At 39.0% G+C, this 26,040-nt stretch overlaps 1 protein-coding gene across 2 annotated transcripts in view; it reads left to right on the top strand.

The window, feature by feature from the left end:
* Positions 1 to 22,819, top strand: part of MAOA (monoamine oxidase A) — a 60,216-nt gene extending 37,397 nt beyond the window's left edge. For both annotated transcript variants that reach the window (XM_081041806.1, XM_081041807.1), the window contains 10 exons: positions 3,685 to 3,826; positions 6,500 to 6,649; positions 6,942 to 7,101; positions 7,979 to 8,075; positions 11,947 to 12,000; positions 16,072 to 16,129; positions 17,325 to 17,422; positions 19,319 to 19,430; positions 19,630 to 19,692; positions 19,884 to 22,819. In XM_081041806.1, the coding sequence (XP_080897932.1) occupies positions 3,685 to 3,826; positions 6,500 to 6,649; positions 6,942 to 7,101; positions 7,979 to 8,075; positions 11,947 to 12,000; positions 16,072 to 16,129; positions 17,325 to 17,422; positions 19,319 to 19,430; positions 19,630 to 19,692; positions 19,884 to 20,030 (1,081 nt within the window). In that variant the 3' untranslated portion in view covers positions 20,031 to 22,819. The remainder of the gene's footprint in view (positions 1 to 3,684; positions 3,827 to 6,499; positions 6,650 to 6,941; positions 7,102 to 7,978; positions 8,076 to 11,946; positions 12,001 to 16,071; positions 16,130 to 17,324; positions 17,423 to 19,318; positions 19,431 to 19,629; positions 19,693 to 19,883) is intronic.
* Positions 22,820 to 26,040: the final 3,221 nt, after the last annotated feature.

Below are 26,040 nucleotides of genomic sequence, written 5' to 3'. Positions count from 1 at the left end.
GTGGGGGAATACTATTTTCCAGGAATAAACCACAGTCAATGGGGAGAGAAGAAAGCTAGATGCTGTAGGGGATGGTATCTTCTAGGAATGAGCCACAGTGGTTAGGGGGAAACATAAGAGATGGAATATGTGTTTAAATGGTATTTTCAGCAATGAGCCACAGTGGGTGGGTCCAAACAGGAACAATAGATGGTGTAGGAAAATGGTATTTTCTAGTAATGAGCCAGTTGATGAGGGTGGATGCTATGGAGAGATGGTAACTTCCAGGAATGAATCATAGTTGATGGAAGACATAAAAGATGGATGGTCACAAATGTTCCTATATCATCTTTTCTTATCGCTGAATAGTATTCCATTGTGTATATATACCACAACTTCTTTATCCATTCATCTATTGAAGGAGAGAGTAATGCTAAGCAAAATAAGTCAGACAGAAAAAGCAGAGAACCATATGATTTCACTGATATGTGGTATATAAACCAAAAACAACAAAAGAACAAGACAAACAAATGAGAAACAAAAACTCATAGACACAGACAATAGTTCAGTGGTTATCAGAGGGTAAAGGGGGTGGGGGATTGGAGCTGAGGGTAAGCGGGATCAAATATATGGTGATGGAAGGAGAACTGACTCTGGGTGGTGAACACACAATGGGATTTATAGATGATGTAATACAGAATTGTACACCTGAAATCTATGTAATTTCACTAACAATTGTCACCCCAATAAATAAAAATAAATAAATAAATAGATAAATAAATAAATACATACATTAAAAAAAGACGGATGGTGTGTGCAGATGGTATCTTCTAGTAATGACCCACAGTGGATTGGGAGAGACAAAAAGGTTATGTGAGGGGATGGTATTATCCAGCCATGTGCTACATTGACTTTGAGAGCGGGCAACAGGAAGGATAGATGATGGGTAGGGCAGATGATATCTTCCAGGATTGAGCAACATTGTATTGTGGGAAACAGGAAAGATGGATTGTGTGTTCAGATCGTATCTTCCAGGAATGAGGCATAGGGGATGAGGGGAGACAGGAACAATGGATAGTTGGGATAATGGTATCTTCCAGAAATGAGCAAGTTGATATGGAGACAAGAGTTGAGGATGAATGGTGCGGAGGGATGGTGTCTTGAAGGAGTCAGCCACAGTGGATATAGGGAGCTTAAGAGATGGCTAGTGTGTGGGGATGGTATCTTCCAAGAGTGTGTCACAGCACGTTGGGGGAGATAGGAATGATGGTTGTTGTGGGAGCATGGTATCTTCCAGGGATGAGCCACAGGGTATGGGGACATACAAAAGAGAATTTATGTGAGGGGATTGTATCATTCAGAAATGACTGATGGTATGAGGGGATGGTATCTTCCAGGAATGAGCCACAGTGGTTAGGGTAGACATAAGAAATGGAATATGTGTTTAGATCATGTTTGCAGCAATGAACCACAGTGGATGGGTCGAGACAGGAAAAATGGATGGTGTGGGAGAATCCTATTTTCCAGAAATGAGCAAGTTGATACAGAGACAAGAAGAGTGAATAATGGATGGTGTGAAGGGATGGGATCTTCCAGGAATGAATCATAGTGGATGGGGGAAGACTTAAAAGATAGATGTTGTGTGCAGATGGTATTTTCCAGGAATCAGCCACTGTCCATGGGGAGAGAGGAAGGCTAGATAGAGAAGGGATGTTATCATCAAGGAATGAACCACAGTGAATGGGAGGGATGAAAAGAGGTTTTGTGAGGAGATGGTATCTTTGAAGAATGTACTAATGAATGGGATGGAGGACATAGGAAGACTGGATGGAGTGAGGAGATGGTATTTTCCAGGAGTGAGGGAATGGTACGTTCCAGGATTGAGCTAGTGCATGGGGGGAGCGAGGAAGACTCGATGGTATGGGTGGATGATATCTTCCAGTCATGAGCCACAGTGGATGGGAAGAGACAAAAAAGTTATGTGAGGAGATGGTATCATCAAGCCATGTGCTACATGGACTTTGGAGGGGAGACAAGAAGGATAGATGGTGGGTAGGGCAGATGATATCTTCTAGGATTGAGCAACATTGTATTGCGGGAAACAGGAAAGTTGGATGGTGTGTGCAGATGGTATCTTCCAGGAATGAGGCATAGTGGATGAGGGGAAACAGGAACAATGGATAGTTGGGATAATGGTATCTTCTAGAAATGAGCAAGTTGATATGGAGACAAGATTGGAGGATGAATGGTGTGGAGGGATGGTGTCTTGCAGGAGTCAGCCACAGTGGATATTGGGAGCCTAAGAGATGGCTAGTGTGTGGGGATGGTATGTTCCAAGAGTGTCACAGTGGGTTGGGGGAGACAGGAACAATAGTTGTGTGGGAGAATGATATCTTCCAGGAATGATTCAGTTGATGGGCCAACAAGAAGAGTGGATGGTGTGAGAGGATGTTATCTTTCAGGAATGAGCCATTGTGAATGGGGGAGACAGGAAAGATGGGTGGTGTGTGGGGATGGTACTTTCTAGGAATGAGGCATAGTGGATGGGGGGAACAAGAAATATGGATGGTGTGGGAGAATTGTATCTTCCAGGAATGAGCTGTTGCATGGTGAGGGAAACAGGAAGATTGGATGGTGTGGGTGATGGTAATTTTTAGGAATAAACCACAGTCCATGTGGATAGGTGAAGGGTAGATGGTACAGGGAATGGTATCTTCCAGGAATGAGCCACAGTACTTGGGAGGTACAAAAAGAGAGTTTATGTGAGGGAATGGTATCACCCAGGAGTGCCCCACAGTAACTATTGGGGGAGGGGGGCGGTTGACAGAAGGGATTGATTGTGTTGGGGGATAGTATCTTCTAGGAATGAGCAGCAGTGGATGGGGTGAGACAGGAACAATGGATGGTATGTGCACATGTTATCTTCCATATAAACCACAGTGAATGGTCTGAGTTATCAACAGTGGATGATTTGGGGGAAGTTATTTTCTAGGTAGAGAGAATAGGGAACGGCTCTTATAAAGGACCTGACATTAGAAGATTGGTAAATTTTTTTCAATGTATGGATGGTATTCCTGGATCATATAAATGCCATGACAAAGTGATGTAATGGGATTTTGGAGAAGTGGTTGAGATGCAGATGATGCAAGATAAATTTGGCCGTATTTATGACTTTTGTCTTTTACCATTAAGACCATTGAAGGGTTTTACACAGAGTGGGTTTTTGTTTTGTTTTTGAGTTTTGGACTGTTTAATGTCTTCATTGGCTGTAATATAGAAACATCAAGAGGAAATATAGGATGACTAGGTAGGGATGACCATGAGGAGCCAGGATGGTTGTAACCCAGGTGATGGGCAGTGGTAACCTCGACAAGGGTGGGGCAGTGGAGGTGAAGAATATAGGATAGTTATCCAAATTAATGGGAACAAATATCCTTAATTATCCCTGAGATTCACATTGACCCTTTAGACTGTACCAGGATTAGCATATTTGGAGCTAACCCTTAATTTTCTAAAAGCAAGAGGAAACTTTATTTTTCCCAAGAGTTAAAATATGCATTCCTTCAGAAATTGAGCTAGCTCATGGGTTTCTTTGAAAAGCCATAGAAATGTTTTCTAACCATACTAAATTGTGTTTTAAAAAGATGATGTCCTGTGAAGCATGTATGTGTTTGCCTCTGACATCTGCTCTTATTCTGTGACCAGCACTGCTAAGCAGTTTGCATCTCTCTTTGTGAATATCAATGTGACCTCTGAGCCCCACGAGGTGTCTGCCCTGTGGTTCTTGTGGTATGTGAAGCAGTGTGGTGGCACCACTCGGATATTCTCGGTTACCAACGGGGGCCAGGTATGGAAGGTCCACTCTCAAATATAACTTCATTTGTGGCTTTTGTCCTCACCCATATCAGCATCTTAATAATTGCTTCCATATTTTGAAACATGAATAATTAGCAGCTTGAAATGATCTCAAAAAACGTCTGAAAACAAAATTTCTCATTCCTGAAAATAAGTTCACAGCTAAAGAATGGTTCATTTTGAATTATTTCGATTTTGGAATTTCAGTTATTTCCTTTTGGAGGTAGGTAAAATAAATCATTTATATAGAAGGAGCTAAATTACTGAAATAACTCATTTCCAAAAATTCCTAGTTCATTTGCCCACGACCCTGATCCACGGTTTCTCTTTCAGTGGTTTCAGTTACCTGTGGTCAATCATAGTCAGAAAATATTAAATGGAAAATTCTAGAAATAACCAATTTATAAGTTTAAATTGTGTACCATTCTGAGAAGTGAGATGAAATCTTGTACCCTCCCGCTCTGTCCTTCTTGGGACATGAGTTGTCCTTTTTTCCAGTGTATCCACACTGTAGATGCTCCCTGCCCATGAGTCACTAATAGCCATCAGTTATCAAATCAACTGTCACAGTATCACAGTGCTTGTGTTCAAGTAAGTCTGTTTTACTTCAAATGGCACTAAAGTGATGCTGGCAATTCAGATATGCCAAAGAGAAGCCATAAAGTGTATGTATAGAAAAAAAATAGTATATACAGAGGGTACCAAAAAACTGTATACACATTTTAAGAAAGGAAAAAACTGTATTAAAATTGTAATACTCAATATATACCAATAGCAAAAGATGAATATAAGTCATGTTTGACTTCTGCAATTACAAGAGGTACTCAAAGCAGTTACCATCAGCGTAATTTTAATGCAGTGTTTTCCTTTCTTAAAATGTGTATACAGTTTTTTGGCACACTCTGTATAGGGTTGGTACTATCTGAAGTTTCAGGTATCCACTGGGCATCTTGGAACATATCCCCCGCAGATAAGGAGGTGCCTACTGTACTTGTAAAGTTATTGTACTTAGTCATCCTCTGTTCCAGACGTAAGAATTTTTTGTCGCATTCTGTGTTTGTTATTCTTTTATGTTAACTGTTACAGAATGGAAGTGACTCTTCTTTCCTCTAATTCACATAGTAATTTATGACCACTATTTCAATAGTAAATTTTACATTTTGGATTCTAAATTTTTGCTGCCAACTAGCATTTGCCCAGCTCCATACCACTAGGAGATCTCTATAAGTCCTCAAGTTGTTCTTGTGGCCCCAAGAGTTATTGCCCATTTGACCCTTAGCTTTAGAAAATGTAGGACAGTTACATTTTTTTGTGTCTTTACTTATAGGCAGAAATTACACATTACTCTTTTTAACCTTTATTTTACTTTCTGAGGTATCTCGCTTCATATTTTGTGTTTATATTCCTCAGTCAGAGGCGGCAAGATACTTCTAGCCAAACCCTACACGAACTTTTGGAAAGCACAGTTCTGATTATGAATTTCAAACAATTATCACAATATCTTTGTAAAGAACTTAGATTTATCCTTTAATAATTTAATTCAATCAATACTAGACATGGAGGGGTGGACAATGAACAAGATGGAAATAGTCCATGGTCTCTCTACTATACTAAAATGCAAAGTAAGTCTTGGGAAACAGAAGTCAAATTATAAATTAAATGGTACTAGTTTCTTGAGGAAAGACACATCATGAATGTAGGTCTGAACTAGTATGATAATATTTTTATAAAGAACTTGGCGGTGTAATTAGAACAATAGCCAGTTATAAAAGCATAAAAAGTCACTGCATGACTGTCAAATGTTGGGCTGTGCCTCAGTCTACCTACATGTATTTCTAACCATTCAGAGAATCTTATGCAATGAGCTGAATATAACCCCTGGTTCTGATGCAATGCATTGTATTAAGGGCTTACCTTCTTAGATTAAGCCAGGACCATTTCCATGGTGAATACATCAGATTGCAGTGGGACCGAGTGCTCATAGTCTTACATGGTTGCTCAAGGGAATTATTTAACAATGTCTGGAGGAACCTACAGGCACTTAGCTTTCACCCTTATGCCCCCTATTGAAACTTCCAGACATTTTTGTAAAAATTTACTCCCTATCTGAGATTTAGATTCTTAGAACATCATTTGCTAATGACCAGATGATTTCTAAGAGCACCATGGGCCTATTCTCTTAGAGAACATTTTAATCTGCCTGGAAACCCATTGGCTGGAGCTTTAAGAAACCAAGTGGAGTTAGAAACTGAATCCCCATTTCAATACAACTAGAAAAAAATAATTAATTTAAGAAAAGCAAACCCCACATCCCCTGGGAGAGATGTACAGTACCTTCTGTTCCCCATGCACTTCACTCTTAGGCATTTAAAGCCCACAGATTGGTGATATTTGCATTCAGTCAAGGGAACACTGGTATAGGGGAACATTTCTTCTGATTCTGTCACTTTATAACCTAGTAATGCCTTATCTTTGCCAGAAACTGTGCAGAGCACAGTCTACCAAGGTCTCTTGGTAGACTTTGCCTCTGTTCTAATGAGTTCTTCCAACAGTTAAGTGTGCAGAGAGTAGAGATATGGCCTGTGACTTTCTAATCAGTGGCAAATATGATATTTGTTCCTTGAGCTTTTATAATGTTTCCTTTCCTGCCTGCCGTCTCCTGTAGGAACGGAAGTTTGTAGGTGGATCCGGTCAAGTGAGTGAACGAATAATGAGCCTCCTCGGAGACAGAGTGAAGCTGAGGTGTCCTGTCACCTATGTTGACCAGTCAGGTGACAATATCATCATAGAGACATTGAATCATGAAGTTTATGAGGTAATTCAGTTTAGTCAAAAGGAGCATGTATTAAATAGGCCTCATATCTTCTGCAATTTCTAACCAAGTATAATCCAAGCAGTGGCATAATTAATGCTGGCATGTTTCCAACTCAGTCTTCCAAATTATCAGACTTGGTTGACCTGCCTTATTATTTTGTTGTCTCACAGTGGCCTCATTTTGTATGTTGGTACTGCTCAGTGTCATTCAAAATGACAGATATGATGTTTCATGCCCTCTGCAAATGCAGGACTAACGTTTGAGGTGGTATTTTGTGTTTGTTGTGTTTTAGTGCAGATACGTAATTTGTGCCATCCCTCCAACTTTGACGGCCAAGATCCACTTCAGACCCGAACTGCCATCTGAGAGAAACCAGTTAATCCAGCGTCTTCCAATGGGTGCTATCATTAAATGCATGATGTATTACAAGGAGGCCTTTTGGAAGAAGAAGGGTAGGTTGCATTTACTCATGTTTAAATTGTATTAAGTGAAGGAACCACACTTTTTTTTAAGGAACATTATACTAGACACTGAACAGAATAAAATATAAGAGCTTTCAAATTGGTAGTGAAAGGATCAGAAATTTCAGTCTGTCTTGGTCGACCTCCTCATAGCCCCTGGCAACACAAAACGACCTCAAGAGCACTTGCTGACAGTGAAAGGGAAGGAAGAGATCCCACCTGTTGCAGGACCACCATTATCCTGGATCCTGGCAATATCTGCTACTTACTCTTTATGAACAGAGTGAAACAAAGGGGCACCATGGAAAAGCACTGCTTTGAAGTCACACATTCCTGGGCTTCACTTGCTTACTAGCTGTGTGGCCTGTGGTGTGACACTTCACCTTTCTTAGCATCAGTCTCTTTGTGTCAAATGGTAAGTAACAATGAGACCTACTGCAGGGATATTGTGAGGATTAAATGAGGCAGGGTCTAGGCAGATATGGTGGCTATTGTTGATAAGCCTTTTGCTCATACTCAAAGTATTTCTTCTATGGGTTCATAGGGATGATTCCTTCTAACATACCCCTCTCTTTCCCTATGTATTCCAGGACTCCAGGGCCATCTTACAATTTTAGCCATGCATTGGTCATACATGACCTTTATGTAAGGGTCGTCGAGATGCATCAGTTCCCATGTGTCTGGGTGAACAGATGTCTTGTATAGTCAATGTGTGTATCTATAGGAAATAGCTTCTAGGGTTGGGGCCAAGACTAATAGTTTAAGCTGTCTTCCTCTTAGCAAAATAGTTTTTTATATATGTATAATTTTCCACCTCAATCTCTACTGAAGTCAGTCTCAATTTCCCATTGATTTTCTCCTGGTTAAGATTACTGTGGCTGTATGATCATTGAAGATGAGGAGGCCCCAATTTCAATAACCCTGGATGACACCAAGCCAGATGGTTCGCTGCCCGCCATCATGGGGTAAGTTAGAACTGGGAGTTTTGTATTTTCCAAATTGTGTTGGTGTATTGATGTGGATTCTGGCAGAGCATACTGTTTTGGAATCAAGCTCAAGCAATGATAAATAGCACTACAGAAATATATCATGGTTCCATGTATTAAAATATTAATGTTTTGTATGTGACACAAAAGCACTGGGAAGCTTAGAAATCTTGACACCATTTTGAACTTGTGCCCATATATGTCTTTCCCCCATAAAACTTATATATTAAGGGCAGCAAAAGAAGAAGCTAGACAGGCGATATGGTAGACAATCCTACCTAGAGGCAGAATGTCCATAATCATTCTGGAATGAGAACTGTTTTACCCTGTAAAACTTTCCAAAGTTAGGGTTTCTGGAGTTTATCCTTTTCTCCATTCCAAATATCACTACATTGCAAATGTTAATATGTTAATTGTTACCCTGGGATATAAGATGGATGACCAATTACGAAGTACAGTTGGAAGCAGAGCCAGGCCTCAAGTGGATCACACTTTTTCCAGTAGGTCACTTTGTGGCTGTCATTCACCAGGGATGGTCCAGGGTGAGGTTCTGTGCCTGGAAAAGGTGAGCACTTTTCCTCTCCTCCTAATCTGGCACACAACTGCTCTTCCCTTGGAGGAGTAGGGATCCAGAGAAGGATGCAGGACCCTCACAAAGGAATTGTTAAGGAGTGCTACAGCCTCCCAGTTGCCATGCCTTTTAGCCCTCCCCAACGCTATACGAACAAAAGGGCTATTTATTCTACCACATGGCAACAGAAGAGCACAGCTTCTATACCATTCAAGTGACTTTTAGAGCCCAGTGTTTCCCTTCTTCACCCCTGGGAGAGTTTAGCTCATGTGCATTGTGTCATTGAGGGGAAATTACAAAACCAAAGGAGCAGACCTATGACCCAACCGACTTAGAAAAGAGGCTGTGCTACCAGACTGCCAACAAAACATTTTATAACCACTTCTCTGGCTGTAAAATATGAGAAGCAGCACCAGCCTCCCTGAGAAGGGCAGGTGCTCACAACGTAATGACCACAGGAACAATAAATCTGCTTCATCTCTAACCTCTCTGGGCAGGAAAGGGTACAGATTGTGCAGTTTGCCATCACCTTCTATATGCCAAAGGAAAGCAGGAGACTGAAGTGGAGTTTTTAGGAGACTCATTCAAGACCAGTCCAACTGTGGATGGAAGAACATTGGTGTTCATCTTGCCCTGAGAGTTAGATATTGTGGCATCTGCCCTTCTTGGCTTTCTTCAGCTTTTTAAACAAGAACATGTATGGTAGAAGCCTTCCAGATGGTAATGGAATTATTTAGGCAGTTTCTAAATGGTGATATCCTCATCTGTTTTATCTGGACAATTGCCTCCACCCTGTTCTTTGCTCTGGGCAAGGAAAGCCTTGAAGATAGGGATGTTAATTGCCCAGCACTGTTTGTGATAACTATAACTAACGCCTTTTGGAAACTAGAGAGGAACTTGTACTTTAGAGCTGTGAAATGTTCCCAACCCAAAGCCAGCATGTTTGATTTCCTCAATAAAACACCAAGTGAACTTAAAGGATAGTTGTGCACAGTTAGACTTAGATCAAAGAGGTTATTTCATTCTTGACTTGAGATTTGGCAGAAATAGCCAACACTCACTGCCCTTTAGAAAAGGAACTATAAAAAGCATCCAAAATTTAGAAAGGTTTTCAGATAAAGAATTTACTCTTTCATCAGATACTGGTGATTTTCATTGAAATACTGCATGAGTCTAAGATAATTGATTCTTACATAAGCATAAAATTTAACTAAAATCATTACTAGCACGTGATAACATAAGCAAAATTATGACTATATCCCATAAATTTCAATAGTTCAATTTTTTTAAACAGTCCAGAACTTCCTCTGATATACTATTCTCTGGACTAGCACAAATATGTTTTATATCTTTGCGTCCCAGAATGATTTCGAATAACAGTTCTAAAGAAATTGCCAATCAAATTGAGAAACAGTTTAATTTGGGGATGAGGGAGAGGATGAAATATCTGTTTTCATTCCCTGCATTTTCAGTCCTGATCTACTTGTCTTTTTTGTCTAGAACAAAAGAAATACAAATTTTAAACTTTTTTAAATGAAGAAATAATTTCATTGTCCCTTAGTTTATTTGGATTTTTGAAAGCTTTCTAATAATAATTTACTATAACTAAGGACTTATTGTCACAAATCAATTCTTTAAAATATACATGCTATTAGTAGTATCAGTATAATAAATAGAATCTATTTGATTAAAGGGAAGCAGACTGAATACAACTGAATTTTACTGAGTTACTAAATTTGGGAATTGTGCTAGGCCAGTTTCCCAGGAAGCCAACTCAGAGATGGAGATTTGGGTGCAGGAGGTTCACTGGGAAGTGCTCTGGGGATCACTGCCTGTGGGGAAGGGAAAGAATCAGGATCAGGCAGAGGGAGAGGTTGGGCTCCAATGTTGTCCCAATGGAGTCCTAAGCCATCCCATAGTGAACTCTCGAGCTGGATGGTCCTTCAGAGGTACCTTGCACTGAGGCAAGAGGATGGGCTTTGGTACCCACTACACCCCCCAGCCAGTCATTGTGGGGAGAGTGGATGATCTTGAGTCAGTTTGTTCTCTGCTGCAGAGTGAGATTGCTGGGGAAGGTTCAGCTATGAGCTGAGGGTATGAGTGCTTGGTTCTGAAGAGGGATCAGGGTGGCCCATCATGGCATCCACTATAGGCACTTATTTATATTTGGTTTTTCATCTTTTATCAAGTATAAAATGAATATCCTGGTAATGACTGTTGCCTGTGACAGAAGGTACAGTCATTACCAGGATAATCACTTAATCCAACATTAATTCATCTGACATTTGATTTCCTACTATATGCCAAGAACTGTGCTAAACTTTGGCGGTAAAATATTGAGTAGGTCACCTGTCACTTAGGAGCCCACAGCCTTGCAGGGGTTTTGGACACAGAGGTAGACTGAAGACAGCATGGCCTTTGCTCTAGTAAAGGGAAATAATGGGAGGGTGTGGGTGATTTTAATGCTGAGCAGGTGGAGTCAATAACACTTCAAAAAGAGGCAACTCTTAAGATAAAGTTGCACAAAATGGTTGGATCTTGAGATTATTATGCTAAGCGAAGTAAGTCACACAGAAAAAGTCAAGAACGGAGGCGGCCAGATGGCTCGGTTGGTTAGATTGCAAGCTCTCAACCACAAGGTTGCCGGTTCAATTCCCCCCATGGGATGGTGGGCTGCACCCTCTATAACTAAAAATTGAAAACAACAACTGGACTTGGAGCTGAGCTGTGCCCTCCACAACTAGATTGAAGGACAATGACTTGGAGCTGATGGGCCCTGGAGAAACACTCTGTTCCCCAATGTCCCCCAATAAAAGTTTAAATATATATATATTTATATATATATATATATATATAGAAATGTAATATACAGAAAAGTGCACGTATCATAAGAGTAAAGTTGGATGCATTTTTTTAAAAAAGAAAAAGTTGAGAACCATATGATTTCACTAATATGTGAGATATAAAACTGAAAACAACAAAGGAGCAAGACAAACAAAGAAACAAAAACTCATAGACACAGACAATAGTTTAGTGGTTACCAGAGGGTAAGGGGGGAGGGGGGTAGTAGATGAGGGTAAAGGGGATCCAATATATGGTGATGGAAGGAGAACTGACTCTGGGTGGTGAACACACAATGTTATGTATATAGATGACGTATTACAGAATTGTACACCTGAAACCTATGTAACTTTACTAACCAGTTGTCACCCCAATAAATTTTAATTAAAAAAATAAACCACTGTCACCTAATAATTTAAATGTAACCTCTCTCTCCAGCTTCATCCTTGCTCGAAAAGCTATCCACCTTGCTAAACTCCATAAAGACGTAAGGTAAGAATTTACTTCTGAAACATATGTAACAGGTTAGCTTTATATTGTGCTTTTTGCACTAACAACAATATAATAGCATTATGAAAAACACAGTAGTTCAATAATATTCTCAAAATCCCAAAAAATCAACCATTTTGTATTTTGCTACCGCCTTCTCAACTCAGTCCTTGTCTATGTGCATATATTAATTTAGTTTTACATATTTGTGTTTATTTTACAGTGGTTGAGAGGTAGGGTTTTCATGTAAGATGGATGGATAAAAATCATGGAAGGCATTAGCTGTAAAAAAAGCTTTAGAGGCTGAGTCCCAATCACCTTGCAAGACTATTAGTCCTTTTCCAAGGTTCTCTGACATGTACTTTTTCTGAAAAGCAAATCCATGCATTTGTGTTTCAACTTATGTATGTAAAAGTATTTCCCTTATATTAGAGGAATTACCTAGATTATCTAGGACACAGCTCTGATGTCCCCTTCTCCCAAGAGCTTCCTAGTATAAAACAGTTTTAGGACAATGACTTTTTTTCTCTTTCTCCTTTTCTCTCCTGCCTTGTTGTATTTTTCTTGTTTTGTTTTGCCTTTGAGTCATTTGTTCAAATAAACTCTTACCTGGAAACAGTCATTTGGCTGTTGGGGGAGCTGCCTCTGGAAACTTCTCTGCTTCCCTTCTTTAAGGTAGCCCTAAATCCTTTGTTAGCTTTTGAAGAGAACTAATACACACCAATGTATACTTCTCTCCACATTTAATTTAAAAATTAACAGCAAATCCACTATCAGCCCTCACTTTGAGAGTTACTTTGATGACCTTGGAAATCAGGGATAGACTATAGAAGTTCCCACATTTGCATACAGATTTGTTTATTTGAGCTACCATGAGATTTGATGTCAGGAAAGGAACTATTTTTGTGTCCACCTACTCACTCAGTAGAGGAAGAATTGGGGGTCCACTGACAGGGAATGATTTGGCCAAGGCTCCACAGCTAGCTTGTGACAAATTCAGTAATATCATCTAATGTATACTTTCTTTCATTACACCACACTAAGCTTGACATTTTCTTTTGGATTTCCTGCTTTCCCTCTTTATTGATAGTAAACTAAATACCAGCCTGGATGTAGAAATTGGGTTATGATTCCACATGGTGGCTGAAATTCTCAAAAATTTTTATAAGACAAAACCCTTAGAACTCTGAATATGTCATTGACTAGAGTAACAGTTCCCAGACCAGACTGCATCAAAATCTCCCAACGGATCTTTGATGTGGTGTGTGTGTGTGTGTGTGTGTGTGTGTGTGTGTGTGTGATAGAATATTATATAGCAATAAAAAAGAATGCAGTCCTGCCATTTGGGACAGATAACATGGATGGACCTAGAGGGTATTATGTTAAGTGAAATAAGCCAGAGAGAGAAAGACAAATATCATATAGTTTCACTTATATGTGGGATCCAAAATAAGAAGAAGAAAAAGAAGAGGAGGAGGAGAAGAATAAGAAGAAACAAATGAACAAACAAAACAAAAACAGACTCAGAAATAGAGACCAAAAGGATGTTTGCTAGAGGGGAGGGAGTGGGAAGATGGGTGAAAAGGTGAAAGGAAATATAGAAAATATTGTGATTAGTTTGCACATTAGCAAATGGTTACTACAATTAGTGGAGTAATCACATTGTAAGATATAAAAATGTCCAATCACTATACTGTACACCTGAAACTATCATAACTAATGTAATATTGTATACGAAACATACTTAAATTTAAAAAAATAATGTTTGGAAAATATATTTTTCTGAGGCTGGTAGATTATGATTTGGTAGGTTAGGGTTGGGGCCTGAATATTTGTATTTTTTAATAAGCGTTTCAAATGATTATGATGAGCAGCCAGATTTAGAAACCAGTGGCTTAATTCAACTACAAGATGATTCATACAATGGCCTTTTGGGCCGTCATTATATGTTCTATTATTTTTAGAGCCCAACTAGTCAGTCATTGCATTGCTCCAACATCCTTGTCTTACATAACTTTTCCAAGCAGTTTTAATTTTAATGGGAGGAAGGGAAGGGATGGGGAAGATAATTTCTTGAAGTGTTTGCATGAACTCATCCTTGACTCATCTAATCATATGAAATGCAGTAAATAATGACATATTTCTTTTATTACTGATTTATCATTCATGAATGAAAAATTAGCTGTAACGTCGGTTGATTGGATTTTAGGTTTCCCTCTGTTTTAATAAAGATTTTATTACATGTCCCCAAAATAAGTTAAGCCTCATTGCCAATAGTTTTTTTTGTTTTCTAATTGACTCAAAATGTTGGAATTATTCCTTGCAACACTCGTGTGAAGTAGGTAAGAATCAGTCATCTATCTTATAGAGTGGGAAAGAGGATACTGTACGAAGCTGAGGATGGATTTTGATTCAATAAATTTTTATTGAGCACTTGCTACAGGCAAGATGCTTAGGAGAGTTGAGCCTCAGTCCTACCATTAATTAGCTGAATGATGTTGAACAGTTCTATTGAGTGCACTGAACCTCAGCCTCCTCATCTCTGAAATGAGGGGCTTGGGTTAGACAGAGACAGACAGGAGGATAGTAGTTTTGAGATTTCCAGTTCTTCTTTTCCTTTATGATTATTGATCTGTAGTGTGAACAGCTTCTTGAAGGAAAACCAAACTATTCCTGTCTGTACTGGAACTTACATAGCTACGTAAATGTTGTGTGACATCACCTCAGGAGTGGCATATGTCTCTCCCTTAAAATTTTCCATGGTAAAATGGTGGCAATAAGCAGTGTTTATAGTTCCACCTCCTCCTCCTGACTTAATACTGTATATCCACAAAATAGACGTTCTGAGAGTTATATAAATGGTGTAAACATGAGCATTCGGATAAATTTATAAGGTTACATTTGTCCAACATTATTCAGGGAAATTGGGGACACGTTTTAAAAATGTTTTCTAATGTAATTGGCAATATAACGTCATCTTTTAAAATCTGTTTCTTTTATTACTAGTAAGTATAACCTTTTCCCTCCCTCCCATGCCCCCCATTTTGGCCATTTGTCTCTTCAGCTTTTAATGCTTGCCTTACAGATTTAAATTAAACCCTTTGCCACATTTTTCAGCAAATATTTTTCCTGTTGCTTGTTAGCCTATAACAAATATTTCAGAGCACTTTCAATGTTTAAACTATATAAAGACTAAAGAAGGTAAATACCAAAAGTATATATTAATAATGGCGCCAGTGTGAACCTATTCAAACAAATCCCTACATAGAACCATTCATTTCTAAAATAGGTGATTTTAGTAAATTAGAACTTTTTAATTTCACCAAGAGTGTTTGTGAGTTTAAAATATATCTTTTTTCAAGAGGACCTTAGATAAATTAAGCTACTGATTTTTAAAACATAATCTGTGCCATGTCATTTACATAAGGAATTAGGAGCGTAACTAGCAACTGTTGAAGGTAATGTCACTTCCTTAAAGCATCATGCCCACTTCCCAGATGGCCTTTGGAATACTATGTCCACAGACCATTCTCTCGAGTGGCAGATTACTAGACTGCAACAACTGTAGGCCTCTCTTGGTATAGCATATTTTATGTTATGCTTAAAAGATTAAATGAGCTTTATATGTTCATAGGATCTGTGAAACATAAATATAGGATGGTTAAGAGATACTGTCATACATACTATAGACTTACAAAAGAGATTATTCTAGAATTCTACATATTCCGGAAAAGTAATTTAGAATCAATTCCTAAAATGACTGAATTTAATTTAAAATCATTTCCCCATTTTAATCTTGAATAGATATGGTATTGGGTAGTAAAAGAGGTTAAGATGTTTTAGAAAAGGAAAGTGCTGTTGAATCTTTAAATCAAATGACTGTATCAAGGCATAGACTTAATTTGAATGCAGACATTCACAGAAGTGTTTATTTTGTGTAGTTGCAGAAGGTCACTGATTTTAACTTTTCCTTGATAAATCTGGTTCATTGGCAAGAACCTGAAACTCACTGTGTATTCTATACTCATCAGTTAATTACTTCCTTAACATTTTTTTTTTGGTTCTTATTTTTAGGAAGAGAAAAATCTGTGAGCTGTACTCCAAAGTTCTGGGATCCGAAGAAGCTTTACATGTAAGAATCCCCAGTTTTAATACCTAGCAGATTCTGCTCTGTGTGCTCTAAATGGTAAAGCAAAGCAGATTCTGGTTTCCTGAAAGTCTTAGGAAAAGAGTATAAAGGAATATGCTTACTGGAGGATTAACTTCAGCAATCATTAAAGGCCATTGAAAGCTGTTGTCAGGTACAAGCAATTTCTGATGCACTGAGTCCTCGGGCTGTTTAAATGTTCACTGGATGACTGGCAGCCAATTGGAATCAGAGACTGGAGCTGCAGGTATTACCTCCAGGGTGGATGAAATCCGTTCCCAGAACTGAGGTCCTGCCCTCCTGTCAGTGTCAACTGGCTGCTGTGAAATGAAATGCCAGAGATGTCATCATTTGTTGGCAACAGCACCGTAGTATATACTTGACAATATAACTGTATCTAGACTCTCTGCCCAGGCCAAAGTCATACTAATTTATTTTTCCATCTGTAGACTCAATTCACAGCTCATTTAGGAATTTTAGTGCTTTCAACCCACCACTGAAAGCAATTATAAGAATGAAATTCTTTCTGAAGATCCTGCTAAATATCTAGGGGCTCTTTTAGGGGATTATCTCTGAACTGTTCAAATAATAAACTTGCAAAATGTGTTAGGGAAAGAAATCAGAGAAGGTTCTCTCATGCACCTTGAGAAACATTTTTATCTTTAATTCTCCCTCTTTTTAGCAGGATTCCCATCATTCACTTTTCTAGCTTAGAGAAGTGTTCCGGAAAAAAAAATATTTCTTATATACTGCACTTATCTTCTACCTCCTTGATAGATGGAGAAGTAAAGTCTGTTATTTAGAGAATCCAGAGATTTGAACACATCTTTCCAGAACCCGATTGTTGATGGGGTTTCCTGTAGACTTGGGTCTAAAGACTTCAGAATCTGTGTGGAGATGCCCTCTTTTCCATATATTGAAATACTTCATGTCTCTCTTAGTCAAGAAGTTGAGAAAGTCAAAGTATACATGTTTTGTCACTTGGTACCTCATAAAAGGTCATTACTTGGTACTGTCATGTTTCCCCTTAAGTTAGAAAAACAGGACCACCTTTTTTTAAAAAAAAGTGTAAACTTTTTGTTAAAGTAAAATACATTGTAAAGTAAAAGAGCATTCATTGTTGACTGGCAGCATTTCCACTTTGTCTTTCCTTTGGAATTTTCTCCCCACTGAACTGCAGCCAGTGCACTATGAAGAAAAGAACTGGTGCGAAGAGCAGTACTCCGGAGGCTGCTACACCGCCTACTTCCCCCCTGGGATCATGACTCAATATGGAAGGTACTACCCAGACACTATACCGATTAATACAAGACATGCACCAAACTTAAAAAGATAAGTTCAATGGGAACTTTAGAAATAGTAGCCAGCCTTCCTATTTCTAATGTCCCAGGTAATTAGTTTGTATATTTCTGGATGTCCATAGGAAAATAAGTATGTAGGTACATAGAACAATAACTGTCAGCACATGGAACGATAACAGAACACTGGTGAGGATTTCAGATATCAGCAGTACATGTGAAAATTCTAGAAGCTATAGTGTCCTCCATGGGGTCTTCTTGAGCCCAATTAGATATTTAGTTTCACATGATTACCCTAGGCTCCTGAGCACCAATCTACGCAGAAGGAAATGGGCTAAACACGTCTTGCCAACAGGGCAGCATCATATATTCCTCTTTGGGGGGGGGGTGTCCCCACTGTATGCACCTAACGTGTGAGGAGGTGATAACCACACGGGGTAGGGGAGTCTGCCTTGGCTTAGAAGCCTCATGCCCCATAGGAGTCATTGTCTCTTATAAAAGCCTCATAGGCATAGTGTCCTGGGTCCCTGCAAGGGACATGCCCAGTTATAAGAGGCACAACACTCAACAAAGCCCAAAGTGATAACCTCCTACTTTGGTATTTACAATTCATTCCAGTCCTCCCGGCCCAGATGCAGTTTACCATTGTGAGGCTGAGGAGGCATTTTTAGCATAAGCAGTACTGTCTGGTAATATGGATGACATTATACCTTCATCATGTTTCCAAAGGGACAGAGCTAGAAAGTTAACTCAAGGTCACATTTGTCCAGAGAAGGAAGAATTTGTTAACCTTTTCCTTACATAAGATTTTTGTTTGTTTATTTGTTGTTTTATTAATTGAATCAAATATCCTTTGTGAGTGATAAGAGACTTGATTAAGTGGAGTTGTTCTGAAGTCAAAGTAGAAGTCTGTAAGATGAGAGTAGGAGCAAGAATAGATGAAGCCAAATATTCCTGAATTGTAAAAAGGCGTGACAGTGGGTTGAGGTGAAGGCCTTTGGAGTGGAGATGTGCAGCTTAGGAGATTTCATGAAAGTGGCTGCAGATGAGGTAGGCGTCAAAGCCAACAAGGTAGGGGGGAGAGTTGCCCATTCAGCCCAGTCCTTCCATGGTTCTCTTCGCCAAGACCTCTTTGTAAGAGAAGGTCCATTTCCCTGCCCCCATCCAATCCAGATAAATTTACAGACACTAACTGTACAGAGGTGGTTTTTTTTTATTAGTTTCAGGTGTACAAAAAACAACGTGATTAGACGTTTACACACCTCACAAAGTGATAACCCCAACAAGTGTACTACCCATCTGACACCATACATAGCTATTACAATACCATTGACTATATTCCCTATGCTGTACTTTACATCTTGTGACTGAGATAGACATATAATCCTTCAGGTCTCTCCTTTGTCAGAAATCATTTAATCTCCCTGTCTTCCCATTCAACACTACAGTTCCTCCTGACACCCTGAGAGTAACCATGGCTGGGGTCTGCCATCAGATGTGATCTCATAAAGAATGCACCCTTTTGAAAAGACAGTGTATGGAACAGAATGGACTGCAAACAGGGAAATACAGCAAATAAACCAAATTGTATATTTAATGCTTGTACTTATATTCTAATTCTGTATGGCTAGGAAAAGGTCAACAACACCTAAGTAATATATGATTTGACAGCCTGATTCTCTCTGGCTTAAAAGTTCAGAACCTTGGGTGCAGGCCCAGGAAACAAGGAGGAGCCTTTCACCTTAGGCTGAGTCTCACGGGAGTTTTTGAAACAATTTGAGTTACCCTGTCTTTTGTGGGTAAATGAGGGCAGCGATTGGCCCATTAACCCTCAGTGCCTTCTCAGGTAATTCTGTGTGATTCTGTTCCCTTGAAGGGTGATTCGCCAACCAGTAGGCAGGATTTACTTTGCTGGAACGGAGACAGCCACACACTGGAGCGGTTACATGGAGGGAGCAGTAGAAGCAGGAGAACGGGCAGCTAGAGAGGTAAGAGAGGAAGCCAAGTCATTCTCCCTCCTGAGTCCAGTAGTGTTTTTTGGCATCTGGTCTTTCTAGATCTCCACACTGATAAATCTATATGTCTATTTCTCTGCCCTCTCACTCCACTTATCTGTGGCCAGCAGGACCTTGAATCTGTCAAAACTACAGAACCTCATTTCATAATACAATTGCCACTTTCTTTCAGATCTTGAATGCTTGGGGCAAGGTGGCCAAGCAAGACGTATGCATTCAAGAACCCGAATCAGAGGTAAGTTTAGCAGCTTCATCTTCATAGACCAGTAACTGCACATAAAACTCTTACCTTTCATCATCTAGCTTCTGGTGTAATTTTAGGTGCCACTCTCCAGGGCATATCTGTGCACTCATTTTACAGATATATTTTTCCCTTCCTTGTCATTGCAAGAGTTTTCTGTTAATGATCTATGTTCATTCACCTAGGACGTTCCAGCTGTTGAAATCACCCACACCTTCTGGGAGAGGAACCTTCCTTCAGTGCCAGGCCTGCTGAAGATTGTTGGATTTTCCACATCAGTAACTGTCTTGTGTTTTCTGGTGTACAAATTTAGGCCCCTGACACGATCCTGAAATTTCAGGCTCATACTTTCTGCTTACTCTTTTCCTATACCATCAGAAGCAAAATGTTGACAAATTAATGGCAATGTCACTAGACTGTCTTTAAGTGCACTGGATATAACCCTCAGTTTAGTCCTAGTGTTAATGTAAGAACAACTTACAGAATCGCCTCATTAAAATCAGTAAGATCAAGCTCCATCTTATTTGTCTGTGTAGACTGATTTGTGTGGATTGATAGTATAAAAAAACCTTGTGATCAATTTCTTAATTTCAAGTTAAAGTGCTCATCAGAAACAATGTCTGTGTCCTCTTTTTCTCCCCTTTAACATAAAGTACCTAATGATTGCAGAAATGAAACATTTGACTTTCTGTAGAGGTTGAGTAGGTGAAGGCCCAGCCTGTAACTGATCTTTTCAGTCCTTAGGAAATGGTGAGGTGTAGGTCCACAGCCCCACAGGATCACAGCTTCTTGGAGTGAACAGCTCCCACTTTGGATGAGAGTGTAACACATAAAGCAGTGGAAGCAGACCAATAGGGGAACATTTTGTGGGCTGTTGCCTCAGGAATCTCTTGACCACTTCTAATGCCTGTGAAGTTTCTAAACATCTAGTCTTAGCACTAGTTTGTTTGTATATTTTTCCCTTTTGCTTCTTAGAGAGCACGGTGTTTACCAAGGCATAAATGATTAAATTGATGTGCTGTGACTTTTGTGCAGCTCCCCAGGTGAGCAGAGTAAACTAATGGCAGGACTGTGCCCATGAGGCCTCCCTGACTAGCTCTACATGAGGCATCTTCTCTTCCTCCTGGTAGATGGCTAGACATAACTTCACTCATCATCAATGATAACATTTTCTACTGATTTCAGGAAAGCAATATTTTTCTTTTTTTTCAAATCGACCCTGGCTGTTTGAAGGGCCTTACTGGCATATTTTTTTTTTTTCGTTTTTCCTATGACCATAGTAGAATGAGGTATATCTGTTAACTTAAATGTATCTTCAAAATGGTTACCTTTGAGTAAATATTAGCATGCCAATTTCTCTCAAATAACTGAAATACACATTATAAATTTCATATTGTTATTTGTTGAGACTATCAACACAGAAAGGAAATTAGGGCTCTACATTATAAATTCACTTACTTTAGTTATTAAGTTCTATTAAAAAATTGAGTGATTTCACATATGAAGACTAAGCTCTCTAAGGAGTAATGTGAGCCAGGAACAGTGCCCACCTCTTTTCTTTCCCATTTTCAAAACTGTCAGATTTTTAAAAGCCCCTTCCAAAGGTTTTGGCCATAAAACATTTGTTTTCTTAATATAAGTACATGGGGAAAAAATAAACACAGATGAGATCAAATAAAGCAGTTGAGAAGACTCAATATCAGGTACACAGGTGGTAGATACACAGTAATACCTTATTCTGCATCATTGATGATGAGCATTTCACTTTAAATGAAGTTTCTAGATAGCTAAAGCTTACTCTTATGTGCCACAAATTATCAATAAAAATTTTGATGGACACATTATTAAACAAGCAAACATTCAAATTTATCTTTTTTTATTAATCAGGTCAATTGTTATATGCCTCCATTATACTTTTATAATAGAGTGATACCATTGTGTTTGCCCCTCTGCAAAATCTCACATGATTGTTTTTTAGCTGTTGGGTCTACTGCTTCTTCTATCTTCTTCCATATTCAATATTTTATTTCACATTCTGGTTATCTCCTAAAACCTCTTAACATAATCTATTTTTATATATTTTTCATTATTAGTTTCAGGTGTATAAAACAACAGTGATTAGACATTTACACACTTCACAGGGTGATAACCTAATCTGTTTTTTATTGAATGAGAATTAAAGACAGCCAGAGGAAACTAACCCAGATTTATTTTATAATCAACCTTAACATAAATCCAAAATTAAGCCATGGCCCTACTGTCAGGACTTAAGTATTTGTTTTGCTTAGCCTAAGAGCAAAGAGCAGGATTTTTCTGCCACTCTTTACCTTTCAATCGAAAAGCATTTTAGCTAACTTAGGAGTTTTGGTAATGTCTTGGATATGCTCCAGTACTCAAGGAGTTATCACATATTATACCTAACTGCTTTGATAAATCACATCCCTGATCTATTTCAGTTGTTTCTGTTCACCTACTGATTAACTTGCTTCTGACACACCTTTTGGGGAAAACTTCTTAACTGCCAACAGTTTTAATAGGAATCAGGTTGTTAATATATCCAAGTCTTGAATGTTGATGAACTGAGTATGTGGTTTACCCTTAAACTTTTTAGACAACTACTTAATTTATCCTAATTAGATCAGCCCTATTAAGCTGCAGATTGAGTATCAAAATGAATGCCAGTCCAGATGTGCATGGACATGAAATCGGAGCTGAGAATTCCCACCATATAGGAGATTGTCCAACACCAAGATACCATAGGATTTTTTTCTCCAACCCAGAGAAACTAGTCAGTTTTAAGCAGCTGATGGCCCTGTTAAGGCATCTGCTTCACAGTTTTGGAAGCTGAGTTGGCCTCACTGCATAGTAAGATCAACAGTTATATTTTAAAAGTTAACCTTTTGCCAATTGTTAAATAAGGACTTATACTACACTGAGGAAAAAATATCAAAGTATTCTGAACTACATTAAGTTTGTTTGTGAACTCAATGCCTAATGTTCTGTCTAAAATGTGCCCCAGTGCTACACGTGGGAGTATGCATATGTGTGTATTTTGCCGTTGAAGTACGATTTTGCCTGTATGGTAATTTTGTTTGTTAATAAAGTGCACTACCACCCCTGACTCAGACATGTCTCCTCTATTTAGTTGATAGTCCCAAAGTTAAATGGCTTTTTATAGCAGGAGGTCACAATGAGGCATTGTCCATGGATGATGGGCTTAAAAAGCCACTTCGTATTGATTCCAAATTCTCATAGTTCGGTTTAACTCATATTTTATCAAGGTTTCCTGGGAGCTGATTAAGTGCTTGAATATTGTCTACCTGGGCAACAATCAGTCAGTGTGGAGTCTAATCAAAGCTTTTTCACCTAATTAGCTTATAATAACTTGAGCAAATCACTTTGGTTCTCTGCCTCAGTCTCCCCATCTGTAAAAGGGTGGGTTACACTTGATAGCACCTAAGGATTCTTTTATGGCAACATTATGTGATTTATGCATTTGTTGCCAGCACTCTACGAGGTGTGATAAAAAAAATATGGTGAATGTTTAAATTAAAACAAAATATTACACTGAAGGACACATTGTCATTAATCCCCTTCAAAATACGTCCCTCACTTCGAACACCCTTATCCCATCATTCTTGCCACTTTCTGAAGCACTTCTGGAAGTCCTCTTTCATGAGTGTCTTCAGTTGCACTGTCATGGCTGCCTCAATGTCCTGAATCAATTCAAAACATTTACATTTCATGGTCATTTTGACTTAAGGAAGAGCCAGAAGTCGCATGGTGCCAGGTCTGGTGAATGAGTGGATGAGGACACACCATACTGTTTATATTTGGCAGAAATTACTGTATCAGAAGTGATGTGTGACATGGAGCCTTTCCATTGTGATTGAAAAATATGGTGAATGCCTCTGCCAAGTACCATCCAACGGAAAGGCAGGTATCGTCAATATAGGAAGTGGCACATTGAACCTTAGTAAGTGTGTGACAAGTTTCAACTTGTTCAGTGCAGTCAGTCAGGTGTGAGCTTTGGTTGGGAGGCAGTGTGTTTTAAAGTGTACCGAAAATCATGGATCACAACGCATTAACATGAAATGGGCAAACAGTTTCATTCACTATTATCATAGCGCTCCGTGTCACATCACTTCTAATACGGCAATTTCTGTCAAAAACTTTATGGTGTGTCCTCATCCATCCTACTCACTGGATCTGTCACCGTGTGAATTCTGGCTCTTCCCCAAAATAAAAATGACTATGAAAGGTAAATATTTTGAATTGTTTCAGGATATCGAGGCAGCCACAATAGCACAAATAAAGACACTCGCAAAAAAGGACTTCCAGAACTGCTTCAGAAAGTGGCAAGAACAATGGGATAAGAGTATTTGAAGTGAGGGGGGTACTATTTTGAGGGGGATTAATGGCAATGAGTCTGTTACTGTAATAATTTATTAAATTGAAACATTCATGGTATGGTTTGATCACACCTCGTATGTTTGCTTGTCAGTGTGGCAGTGACAAGTCACTCTGCCTTTTTCTATCTTGGTTCACTTAGGTTGGGTTTTCTGACATGAGTCAGGGCAGAAAGTTTACTGGGGACAGCTCTGAGGAAATACAATCTCAGGGGTAAGGAAAGCAGGATTGGGCAGGAGTTGACCTCAGTTGCAACTGAGGCCTCAGCATATCCTAAGGAGGAACTGACAAAGACCTTCAGAATTATCTTCCATTGAGGAACGGGAGTCTGGCCTCTGTATCCCTTCATTAGCTTCCCTCTGGGAGGGGGTGTTACCTTGGGTGAGAAACTGCAGCTGTGAACTGAGATCAGCCAGCATTCCCAGCAGCTGGGGGACCCAGGAAGGGGTACCCACAGTATCCACTTTACTCTCCCCGAAAATATAGAGTTGCCCTTTGTCACATAAAAGATGTTGTGGACTTCAGCTTTGGTTTTTACAGATAGAATGGAGCTGTCTCTGTGAACCTGTCCCTGTTAGGTAAGGGAACTGCTTTAGAAGGTTGTATTTCTGCACTATTATTTATGTGGGAGAAAAAAAATCAGATTTGGAAGGAACTCTGGAAGTGTTTCAACCTCTGTCTCAATGAAGGAGCCCTCTCTACAGGTTAATAATAGGAAGATCAAAGTAAGGGGGGAGTGTGCATTTATAAGCATAAGTCCAAAATCTAACGTCTTCAGGAGTCAGGTGGCCAAAAATGAGAAAACATGAGACATTAGGGAGTATTGGGGACAGTGGTTGACCTGGGGAGTTTCTGCCCCAGGTCATATATTTATAATATAATAGAAATACATTCAAAATATATATTTTGAATATAAAGTTAAAGACGAGTATTTATATTCAAATTACTTTTAAAGATTGCTAACCAATCAAGACACATATGAAGGCTGTGTTCACATGTTCAAATTGTTCTCAAGTCTCCGATAAATAAATGCAAGGTTTGGTATTACATCACGTAATTGACAAATTCTTTTTGGATGCTTTCGATTTTCTGAGAAATATGCACCAAGACCAGCAACCTTTTTGTAAAACTACCTGGAGCAGGTAAGAAAACTCTGGTACAGGGAAAAAAGACAAGAAGAAGGGAAAGACAGAGAAAACTCTCTTAAATCAGAAAGAAATCTCCCTCAAGAAATAACCCTCCCTGCAGTCCATCCTGAGGCAATCCTTATCTCCTGCAGTGTGAATGTCATGATTGACAACAGCAGTGCCAAACTTTATTGGAAACACCACATACTCACTATGTGAGGATTTCCTGTCATTGTATCTTTAGTTTTCTGGTAAGGCTGTGTCTCCATTGTTTTCTGCCTTTTTGTTGTTGTCTGTTATTTTGGTATTCTATGATGTTTCCTTCCGTTTCTTCTTTTATTACAGTATATATTTCAGTTCTGGATTTTTTGTTTTTGAGTGGTTACCTTAAGTTCATTTAAAAGAAAGTTTGATATTTAGAGTATTCCAGTTTCTTCAGCACGCTTACTTTCTCCATTCCCATATTCCTGTTCAGGCCTTTACTCTCCCCCTTTTTATTTTGCCACAAATTGTCCCTGTTGATGGTGGTCTAATAGCCTCCTTTAGTATTTCTTGTAGTGCAGGTCGTGTATTAGAAAATTCCCTCAGCTTCTTTATGTCTGGAAAGGTCTTTATTCCTCCTTCATATCTAAAGGATATCTTTGCTGGATATATTATTCTTGGCTCATAATTTCTCTCTTTCAATAGTTTGAATATTTGGTTCCACTCCCTCCTGGCTTGTAGAGTTTCTGCTGAAAAATGTGATGATAATCTAATGGGCTTTCCTTTGTAGGTTACCGTCTTCTTTTCCCTGGCTGTCTTGAGG

The sequence above is a fragment of the Rhinolophus hipposideros genome (genome assembly GCF_964194185.1).
Source record: "Rhinolophus hipposideros genome assembly, chromosome: X".
NCBI classification, from domain to species: domain Eukaryota; kingdom Metazoa; phylum Chordata; class Mammalia; order Chiroptera; family Rhinolophidae; genus Rhinolophus; species Rhinolophus hipposideros.
This window is presented reverse-complemented; position numbering and strand designations above follow the sequence as displayed.